Consider the following 10,991-nt stretch of genomic DNA (forward strand, 5'->3'; position numbering starts at 1 on the left):
GCCCGAGTTGGCTATTATTATCTGTTCTGTGGTGGAAAAGCCTAGAGTGTCACACAGGTACCTGATCCGAGGACATATATGGGAATCTGATGACCCCCCCCCCCGGGGAACATTTCATCACCAGGATAAACCCACCAGGGTGGTAAAAGGTGCTAAGGACATGTTGCAGACCCAGGAAAAAAAATTTTGCATTTGCTTTACAGATTTATCTATTTAAAAAAATAAACTGCAAGTTTCCTGTCACGGTGTTGGCCTCTCTATTATATAAAAAAAAAAAAAAACCGGAGCCCCGCAGCCCCAGCCTGGGCCTCTGCTTGGGAGGACGCGCACCGGGCCGCGGTTTGCAGGAGGCAGCTAAGCCTCCCGCCCGGCCGTCTGCCTGGAGCGCACCACCCGCTCCGGGGAACAGGGCCGCCCTTCTCTCCGCACCAACCCTCTCCCAGACGACCCTGGTTCTCCTTTTTCTAGGTCTTATTTCACGACAGAACGGGAAATTTTATGCTTGGAAGAAAGGATATTAATAGGGAAGGTGGAGGGGAATATTAACCACCGACAGGAAACCAGACATTATGATGAAAATGGGTGAACTTCGGACCCTAACCGCAGGCACCGCTCCCTGCTTGTGGGAGATCCTTATTCCCACGGCTCCGCCCCGCACCCCCAGACCTCGTGGGAGCGTCTCAGGCGCCCCTTGCACAGCCCGGGGTGGCGAGGTCGGGACGGCGGAGCAGCAGGGGCGACGGGTGACCGCATCCGGCGCAGGGCGGGAGGGCCCCCCACCCCACCCCACCCCCGCGCAGGACCTGGCACGGCGACCCCAGCTCGGCCCGCTGGCCCTCCCGCCCCCCGCGCCCCCGGCCTGACCCCGCGCCCCGCCGAGATAAGGCGGCGGGCCTTTGTTCCTCCCCCCAGCTGGGTAAACCGCGCCCGCCGCCCCCCGGCCGAGGCCGCCCGGGGTGGGGGCACCCTTTGTCCTGCCCGAGCGCGGGCGGACAATGGCCCGGAGGAGCCGCACATTGTCCGGAACCTTGTGTACACCTGGGGGCGGCAGGTGCGCGGGGTCGGCGCGGGGCCGGGGGCGGGCGGGGGGAGGGTGGCGGGTCTCGGGGCGCGGGCCGCGGGGGGGTGGCGGAGGGGGGACGAGACCCGCCCCCACCCGGCCCGCTCCAGCCCGCTCGCCGGGGGCTCGAACGGCGGGCCTGGACCCAGCGAGGGGGAGGGGGTTTCTCGTTGGCGTCCAGTTGGGGACACACCTGGCGCGTGATTTACGAAGTGAAAGTGTTAAACGAGGCCACCAGCTGGAGGCCCGACCCGGCTTTATGAGTTTTATTAGGTGCCCTATTATGGAAAATAAACTTTAATCCGACCATAAAAACCAAATCTGAAAAACATACAGCCTTGTAGTCTGGAACAGGGCAGCATTCTTGGCGGAGGTCACACCTCCGAAGGGATTAGTTTTATTGAGGGAGACACAATGCGCCGCAGGACTTTGATACGAGACGGGGGCCGCGCGCGTTTGCGGGGAGCACGCCCCCACGTCGCCCACACCCGGCACCGGCCCCTCCCTGCGGGCCCCCCTCCGCCACCCCGCCGCGCTGCGCCGCCCGCCACTCCCCACCCCAGGAGCGCAGACCCGCCTGGCCACCCCGGGACCCTGGGCTGGAGGGGGTGCGCAGGGGACGCCGCAGACCCTGGAGGTGCTCCAAGGGTCCGCCTGAGCTCGGGGCCTGACGCTCAACAGCGCAGCCTCGGACCGCCAGACGCCCTCCTGCTCTGGTCCGGGGCTCCCCTCCTGTGCCTTCCCGGGGATTTGGATTGTCCACAGCAAGTCTGTCCTGTCTTGGAGGGAGGGAGGGAGGAGCGGAAGGAAGGAAGGCCTGTCTTAAGTGTCAGTACAGTACTGTTAACTGTGGTCGGGCAAAAGATCTCTAGAATCTTCATCTCCCAAAGCTAAAACTCTGTATCCATTGAAAAGCTCCTTCCCCCTCCTCCCAGGCCCTGACAACCACCCTCGGACCTTCTAAAAGTTTGACTTAGATTCCACTTGTAAGGACAGTTATGCAGTATTTGTATTTTTAGTGACTGGCTTGTTTCATGCAGCATAACGTGCTCCAGGTCCATCCGTGTGGTGGCGGGGAGCAGGATTTCCTTCTTCTCAAAGGCTGAATAATATTCCATGGTGTGATATATTCCATTTTCTTTCTCTCTTCAACTGTGGACACTTACATTGCTTCCACCTCCTGATTACTGTGAACACTGCTGCCCGAGCATGGGTGTGCAAATCCCTCTTCCAGATCCCATTTAAATTCAGTTCTCTTGGCTCTACAACTAGAAGTAGGACTGCTGCATCATATGGTGTTTCTAGGGTTTTTTGTTTTGTTTGTTTTTGAGAAAACTCCATCCTGTTTTCCACGGTGGCTGCCCTATTTTACATTCTTCCCAGCAGTGCACAAAGGGTCCGATTTCTCCATATCCTCGCCAACACTTGTTATTCTCTGTTTTCATTTTTTTGTAATAGTCATGGTAATGGCTGTGAGGTGGAAGCTCATGGTGGTTTTGATCTGCATTTCCCTGGTGATGGGTGATGTTGAGCACCCTTTCATGTGCTTGTGGACCATGTGTATGTCCACTTCAGAGAAATCTCTATTCAAGCCTTTTGCCTTTTTGTAAATCGGATTCTTATTTTTGTTGTTGAGTTGTATGAGTTCTTTATATTTTGGCATATTAACCCCTTATCAGATATATGATTCACAAATATCTTCTCCCAGTCCTGGGTTGCCTTTTCATTCTGTTGACTGTTTTCTTTGCTGTGCAAAAGTTTTCAAGTTTGATGTAATCCCATTTGTCTATTTTTGCTTTTGGTGTCATAGAAAGTCTTTTAAACTGATCTTGCCAAGCTGACTTCCCTCTGGGGCTGGGTTGTGGAAGGCCCACCTCAGAAGGAACAGACCCACTTCCTCTAGGATCTAGTCGTTTCTGTACTTCTCAGACTCTGCCTGTTAAAGCTGCTGTAGAGGCCCGGGACCCCGGGCCACAGCTCTGCCAGGACTGCGGGCTGTCACCTGGAAGATACCTGCAGATTGGTTTCTTTGTCACAAAAAGGGCTTTATCCACACCCTTTTGTACATGCTGGAGACACTCGCCAGGGCAGGTGCCTCTTTTCTGAGAACGAAGGAGAATCTCCCACTAGGGTGAAGAGAAGCAGGCTCAGGATCCGGCCCTCGGTAGTGAGCGGGTCAGGCTGGCTGGGGGCCTCGCTGGGGACCCAGCCCCCGGGCTGCAGCGACCCGGCGCCTGCAGGGTCTGCACGGCGCACCGTAGCCCTGGTGGAAAGCCGGGAGGCCCGCGCCATAGCCCTGCGGAGCGTGGGCTTGTGTCCCCCTGGGCTCGGGCCGCGAGGACCTGACTCCAGGTCGTGGAAACAGGGTCCGGGGGGTGGGGGCGCCTGCAGAGCCTCTCACACCGCCCCCCCGCGCGGTCAGCGGGGTGGGGGGCGCGCCCCGCGAGGCGGGCGGAGCAGGGCCTGGCGGCCCTTCATTAGGCGGAATGAATTGTTCGCCGTGCCCGGAGTGGGTGAGGATGAGCCAGTGATTATATTTAAATTTGCTATAATTGATTTGGGGAAGCGCTACTGTGACAAGAACGAATTGATCATTAAATTTATTAGCGAGATAAATTCCGCCGCGCTTAGGCAGCTGGCTGCAGGCGCTCGGGCCTTCCCGCCGCCAAGTCCCCGCCGACGCCGGGCCTGCTCTGCGCGCGGCGGCGGGTCGGGACGCACGGCTGCCTGCAGGGCTCCGCTCCCCCGCGCCCCGGGCGAGCCGGCCGCTCCCGACCGGCCGGGGCTTTTGCCCCTCGGGGGGGGCACCCCACCTCGCAGGCCCCGCCACCGGCCCCGGCTGCCCTGCGCTGAGCTGGGGGCGCGGACCGAGCCGGCCGGGCAGGGGCACGACGCGGAGTGAAGCCAGCCGGGGAGGAGAGCGCTGCCGGCCAAACCACCAACGTGTTAGGAATTAAGGCGCCCTGGTCGCGGACTGCCAAGGTTTGGCTCGGTTTGGGCTTTTTGAACCCCGAAAGGCACCTGTCTTTCTCTTCTCTCCCTCCCCAGCCGCCCTCTGCGGTTCCCACCAGCTTTCGCGGGGCCCTCTGGCTATCCCGCAGTTGCAGAGCCAGCCCCCGGCCCCCCAGAGCACCTTTGGACCCGAGACGGCCGAGGCCCCGCGCCCTGCCCGCAGCTGCTCCCCCGCTCCGGCTGCGCCGCGCCCGGCCTCAGCTGACGTTGCATTTTATGGAACGAGCCCGGGGTGATAATGAGCTGCCAGGGAGGATATCAATCTCACCCCGGCCCTGGGGTAGGGGAGCGGCCCCGCTGGCCCGCGGTAATCACCCAAATGAAACGCCTGGCCCTTCTGAACTCCTTTATCAGCTGGGAGGGGGCGCGCAGGGGGAGGGGGCGCGGGCCCGGCGCGCAGGGGGAGGGGGCGCGCAGGGGGGGGCGCGCAGGGGGAGGGGGCGCGGGCCCGGCGCGCAGCGGCTGGGGAGAAAAAGGGAGAACCGGAAGGACGGAGGAGGGCACGAGGGAGGGCGAGAGAAGCCGCGCGCTGGCCGCCTGGTTCCTCTGGGCCCACGGGCGGCCCGGACCGTCGCTGGGGGGGGGTGGGGGAGGGGCGGGCGCGGACCCGGCGCGCAGGTGCAGCGGGGCGGGTGTGTAGCACGTGGCAGCGGCCGGCTCGGCAGGTGACGCGTGGCGCCCGCCGCAAGCTTGATTCGCCCGGAGCCACGGCAGCGCTGGCGGGAAGCGACCGGCCGCCCGCTGCTGTCCTCGCGGACGTTTGCCCAGATCCCAGGAACACGGTTCTGGCCGCAGCTAGACAGGTCCTGCGGGAGAGAGGGCCGGGGAGAAGCCCGGGGTTACTCGAGGCAGGCCCGACCCCGGACCAGGAAAATCATCTCGTCGTTTCAAAGCGTATTTTCTGAAACCTTCAGACAGTGTGTTTCCACGAGCGCCAGCGAAGCAAGATCCTCAAGGAAATGGAAAAATAAATACTCGGAATCCAAAGTCACTCTCCCGAGATTCACGCATTCGGACACGCGCTGACACCTGGTCTCAGGTATTTTTACGAACATTTCGCACCTAGGCCTCCCCAGCGGCGGGAATCAGGTTCCCCGCCCACGTCACAGCCCAGAAGAGGAGGTGTTCCCAACACCTGTTTGCCATTCTCATTTGCACCTTTCGCTGTCAATTGCGGAATACACCCCCCCCATCATTTCAACAACAAAAATAGTCCAGTGCGCTTTCATAACTCCCTCTCCAAAGACCTGCACTCTCATCCAGTAAAAAACCAATTTATTTTACATTCCATCGTGGGCGATGGGAGAAGCTAAATAATAATTTAGCATGCATAAGTAGATGCTTCTTTATATATATATATATATATAAATACAATATACAAAAATAAAGACAGTACAGTTTTGAGATTTCCAGCGGTTTGAATGCTCATGACATAAAGTTCCCCCTAAGATAGGTAAGCACAAAACGTTTTCCCTTTTTCAATACTCAGCAGAATGTCGATTCCAGAGAAGGTTTCAAGTTTTCCAGGTGGTCCAGCACTGTAGGTTCCTGCCTTCTCCATCAGGAGGAGGGGAGTGGAGGCTCCCCCCGAGAGCGGTCAGCTAGCTCTTCTCACAAAGACTATGCCCCAACACTAACCGAAATTAAATTAAAAAGAACGGGAGTTCAAGTTTGAACCTGCTGGGCCTCCCTCTCCGTCCCCAACAGGCAGCGCCGGTCGGCTGGCTCACAGGCCTGCGGGGCCCCTACTGGGGCTGGGGCTGGTGCCCGGGGCCCCCAGGCCGGGGAGGCGGCGAGTCGGCCTCGGTGGAGCAGTCGGAGGACACGGCGCGCCTGCTGGCGCCGTTGCTGTAGGGGAAGTGGTCCTCGTCCTCGTCGTCCTCGTCCTCCTCGGGGTCACTGTCCCTCAAGTCCCGCAGGTGGCGTCCACTGCCTTTGTCCCCAGCCGCCGGCGGCCCCAGCAGCTCCTCCTCTCCCTTGTCCTCTGTGTTGACACCTTTGCTCGCGCCCCCGCCGCCCTTCTGCTTCTCAGCGTCCTGCGCTGCCTGCTCCTTGGCCTTTTTGCTGCGTTTCCACTTCATCCGCCGGTTCTGGAACCAGATCTTCACCTGAGGGCACGAGAGGGGGTGAGAAAGCGGCCACCTCCATCCCCCCCGTCCGTCTCTCCGGAGGCCCCCACCTCCTGCCCCTCGCAGGGTCCTGGCCTCCCGCACGCTGTGCAGGAGCGGGCTTCGGAGTAGGGGACACAGAGGCTCCAGCGGGAAGGAGCCCCCCACCCCCTTGGCATCAGCAACCCCAGGAGTGGGGCTGGGGGATTCCACGGAAGCTCAGACTAGGACCTCCACTGCCGGATTCCTGTCCTTTTCTAGGGGTGCGGCGCCCACTGCCCAGGAAGGGCCGGAGCAGCTAGGGTCCATATCTGTAAGTCTCAAGATGTTCCCCCTCTTTCTGGAATAAGGTTTCTCAAACGTGGCCTGAGGACCATGGCTTCAGAATGGGGGAGTGGGTGGAAGTGTCCTTAAAAAGCAGAGTTCTGGGTCTGACCTCAGCCTACTGAATCAGACCGCTGGGCTTGGTAGATGAACCCTAGCGGGGCAAACGCGGACTCTGCCTCGGACATTAGCCGTCCCCCTAAAGTCAGGAGGCGCTGCTCCAGGTGCCAAGAGCGGCCCCTAGGAGGCCAGCTTGTGTTGAGGTGGCGTGGGGGGAGGGGGCGGTGTACCTGGGTCTCCGTGAGCATTAGCGACGTGGCCACCTCGAAGCGCTTGGGCCGTGACAGGTACTTGTTGAGCTTGAACTGGTGCTCCAGCTCGAGGAGCTGCTGACTGGTGAAGGCCGTGCGGGGCCGGCGGCACTTCCCCAGGAGGTTGGACTGCGCCTGGGCTGGGGACAGAGAGGGGCGTGAGGCCTGCAGCCTGACGCTGTCCTCCGTCCTCCGACCCCCCCACGGCCCCCCAGGGCCACCTCCCCCAGGCCGCCACCTGGCCCACCAGCCCTGCCAAGTGGCTGCTCTTCCTTCAATGTGAGCACCCTGTCCCCAAGGGACTCAGTGACCAGAGGAGGCCCTGGAGCCCAGGACCTGGATACCAGGTGGAGCCATGCGGGTTTGGGTTTAATGCGACTCAGTATATTTTTTTTCTTTTTAACTCAGGGTCTGGGTGTTCTGATTAAAGAGAGCCTATCACCTAGGGCAGCCCTGTCCATCTGGGGGGTGCGGGGCAGTGTAGAAGAACCGGACAGACAGGCAGGATGCCGAGGCCAGAGAGGCATAGCTCCTCTCCACTCCTCACCCAGCACCCACCCCCGCAACTCAGCCTCAAATCCAAACAGGTCTCCGGAATTACCAGTCCCATTTCCTCCCAGCCAGCAAGGAACTAATGCAGGATTCCCACCACCACCTCCTCAACTACAAAAGGAGGAGTAAAAGTAGGGCAAAGGCAAAGAGAGAAGGAAGGATAGAAGGAGAAGGAACACATCTTGGACCCAAACATGTGAATTCATCACACTCCCCACTGAAAACTCTTCTTGACACTCCTGCCCCCGTTGCTGAGGGGCAAAGCCCAGGGAGACTGGAAGCCTTTCCAGGACAGATCTCATTTCGCCAATTGAAGGCCAGGCAAAGGGGGGATCCGGCTTTCTGAACGTTCAAGGAGGTCCCTCGGCTGTATTTACATAATTTCACACGGTTACATCAGAGAATTTTATGACCTCAAAAAACGAGACTTCCCTTGATTTCCCAGGAGCCTTACGAGTGTTAGACAATAAACGAAAGGATAGAAAAGAGGGCAGCCCAGCGGCTGAGCGCAGGCCCCCCGGGTGGGCAATTTGCTTTACGGGAAGGCCCACGCCCCCAGCTTTAGTTAAATGAGGCCCCAATTCCCAACTTGAAAATACATTAGAACTTTAATTAAAACACTGACTCCAGAGGGACCATTTGGGAAATGCCATCCAACAGCAGAGACAACCAATTAGAGGAAACCAAACAGGTGTTCCAGCGACAGAGGAGGGACTCTCAGAAGACATTCCGGCGTCCTGGCCTGTTTATTATCGCCCTTTTAGGATTTGGTATTTAGATTCCTTTTCTAAACTTAAAGCAGGCTGGGTTTAATTCTGCTACCTCTAGGTCAAGATTAGGAATCAGGGATGGGCAAAAGGGATGTGACTTTCACCAATTTTCTGAGCGACCTTGAGCTCCACACAGGCCCAGGAAACCATGGGAAGGGGGGGCAGGGAGCCCAGAACCCAGTGCCCAGGGGAGGTCTGTGTGGAGATCCCCACCCCCCTCAGTGGGAGACTAAGCATCCCAGGCTCTGGGACATGCAGATCATAAGGAACACCCATGGGTGGCTTTCCATCAGAAGGGGATTGTTGGCTCTGCTCACAGCCAGGTCCAGGAAGAGTGCCTTGGGTTTGGCTGACCCGGGATCAGCAGGTTCAGATATGTCCGAAGCTGCGGCCCCAAACTGAAAGGTGAGTCCAGGCTTTCCCTGCTGCGGATCAGAAGGGGCTGACTTCCACCTGGACAGGCTGGGTGGCCATTGGGGTCTTCTGGGAGCTGGAGAAAGCCTGGGGTGGCTAGGGGCAAACAGTCCGCAGGCTGGGATTTTCTCACCCAGCTGTGACTTCTCCAGCTCTCAGGCCCCTAGCTTTTCTCTGTTTAGTCACAACCATGGCTTCTAGCAGAGGAATCTGAATTCTGCCAAGTGTTTATTTTTGTTTTCCTTTTTGCTTTTTCCCCTCCTATGCCTGCATCTCCCCAGTCTAAACACTTCCACTCAGAAGGAAACAATGGGGTCTCTTTGTTTCGGTGTTCTGCAGCTGAAAGCGTAAAGTCTCATGCATCACCCTCCCTGTGGAGCCCGGGTGGGGCGAGCAGAGGGGAGATCCAGACTCCCAGAGTGCCAGCCCAGCGTGCCCGCCCAACGGGCCAGGAGAGTCCAGTGGGCTCAGGCCTCCCGGAGGCATACCACCTGCATGGCAAGCATGCTGCCCACAACCCAGCAGCTCTCAGGCTGAGGGTGGCCAGCTAGCTGTCCCTCGCTCCTGTCTTGGGGAGGGGTTCACTCTGTGTTGGGTGCCTCCAATTCTGGGCGGGCACCTGCTACTTAGAGTCCCTATGATGGGGTTCGTGAAAGAGGCACATCCCTTCTGCAGGGGCATGCCACCGCTCTCTTCAGGTCAGGACATCTGCCTGCTGGGCATCACACCGGGGCCCACGCGCCCTTACAGAGGCGGGCAGAACCCCTGCAAATGGCCAGAGCATAGCCAGGGACCTGGCCTTGCGGCCCTGGCCTCTTGAAGCCCATTTCTTGTTCTCTGCTCCTGAATCTCTCCTCCTGGGAGGGACTGGGGGTCTCTCCAGAACCCATAATGCGTTACCTAAGTTCGTTTCCCTGGAGATAAGCCCCTGGTTTAGGTGGCCTCGATGCCCAAGCCAGCCTAACTTGGACGCTGTTTGGCTCGCCTTCCCCCACCACTTCCTTCTCCTCTAGCCTGCCGGTTAATGATTAGATTTTAGTCTCACACCTCCAGCTGCCCCTTCCCGTTAGGAGAGGAAGAGAAAGCAGGGCCCGCGCGTGGCCATTTTAATAATTCGCTGCCAAGGCCACAGCGTGCAGTCCACAGAAGTCTTCGCGGGCCCCGGGCGGAGCCCAGGCGGCTTCTCGGCCCTCCCCCCGTGCTCTCGGAGCAGAGAGCAAGGACAAGGAGGTGCCGGGTGGAGGAGGATGCGCGGGAAAACCGTGTGCCAGGACTCCCCCTCCCCCATTTCTCCCTTCCTTCCTCCCCAGGCCCGGGGCCGCGCGGTGCTCACAGTTAAAGTCGGGCATCTTGGGCAGGATCATGCCCGCGGTGGACGCACGCAGCCACTGGTCCAGCTGGAAGGTGCCGGCGCCCAGCTTGATGGGATCCGCGGGGTGCGCAGGGTGCGCGCCCTGCACCTGCGGGTAGGAGTAGGAGAGCGCCGGGTGCTGGCCGGCCAGCGCGGCCGCCGCCGCCGCCGCCGAGTAGCCGTAGACCGGGTGGCCGTAGAGCGCCGCCTGCGCGGGCAGGCCCGCGCCTCCCTGCGCGCCCCCGGGGTGCAGCCCCAGCGCCAGGCCCCCGGCGGCGGCGGCGGCGGCGGCGGCGGCGGCGGCGGCGGCGGCCGCGGCGCCGGGGTGCGCGTGGTGGTGGGGCCCCCCGGGCCCGCCGCCCGCGCCTCCGCCCGCGCCTCCGCCGCCCAGGAAGCCGGGCTTAGGCAGCAGCGCGCAGTGCGCGGCCAGCAGGCGCGGCGGCGAGGGGCTCTCGGCGTGCACACGGTCGGCGGGCGCTGCGGGCGGCTCCGAGGACGCGGGGCTGCAGCTGCCGCTCGCCCCGCCGCCGCCCGCGCCGCCGCCGCCGGGGCCGGACGCGGCGGCCGCGAGCGACGTGACCAGGGCCAGCGGCGCGCTCTGCGCCGAGGCCGCTCGCGGGGGGTCCACGGCCAGCAGCGCGTCGATGCGGAAATTTTTGGATTTTTCCATCGGCTCGTTTGGGGCTGCGAGCAGGGCCGGTGGTGGCTGACGCGGCCTCGTGCCGCTCGCGGAGTCTGTGCGTGGCGGTGGCGAGCCCCAGGGTTCGGTATTGTTATGGTGATTATTTGCCAATAGTCAAAGTCGCCGCCGGAAACTCAGCCGAGGGTGACCATGGTCCGGGCGCCCCCTCCGTGCGGACCCCGCCCCGGGCCGCGCTCGCACAAACTCGCACGCGGGTGCCTGGACGCGCCGGGCCGGGGAGCCCGGCTCTGTGCGCTGGACCCTCGGGCGACCGCGCCGAGGCCGCTGGCGCCGTCGTGGGGACCCGCGCCCCTCCGCGCACTTGAAGCGCAGCGCGGCCGCCGATTGGCGCGCTCGGCGGGGGCTCGGGGAGGGGCGCCGGCCCGGCCATTGGCGGAGGGGCGCAC

The 10,991-nt window shown here is 61.2% G+C and overlaps 1 protein-coding gene across 1 annotated transcript; it reads right to left on the reverse strand.

Moving 5' to 3' along the window:
- Positions 1-5,419: 5,419 nt before the first annotated feature.
- Positions 5,420-10,572, reverse strand: MNX1 (motor neuron and pancreas homeobox 1). The gene is made up of 3 exons (XM_036068739.2): positions 9,885-10,572; positions 6,795-6,955; positions 5,420-6,180 (listed from the first exon to the last, which is right to left on the reverse strand). The coding sequence occupies exons 1-3, from the start codon at positions 10,570-10,572 to the stop codon at positions 5,818-5,820; spliced, it is 1,212 nt and encodes a 403-aa protein (XP_035924632.2). The 3' UTR covers positions 5,420-5,817.
- Between the last annotated feature and the right edge of the window lie 419 nt (positions 10,573-10,991).

The sequence above is a fragment of the Halichoerus grypus genome, chromosome 12 (genome assembly GCF_964656455.1).
Source record: "Halichoerus grypus chromosome 12, mHalGry1.hap1.1, whole genome shotgun sequence".
Lineage (NCBI taxonomy): Eukaryota > Metazoa > Chordata > Mammalia > Carnivora > Phocidae > Halichoerus > Halichoerus grypus.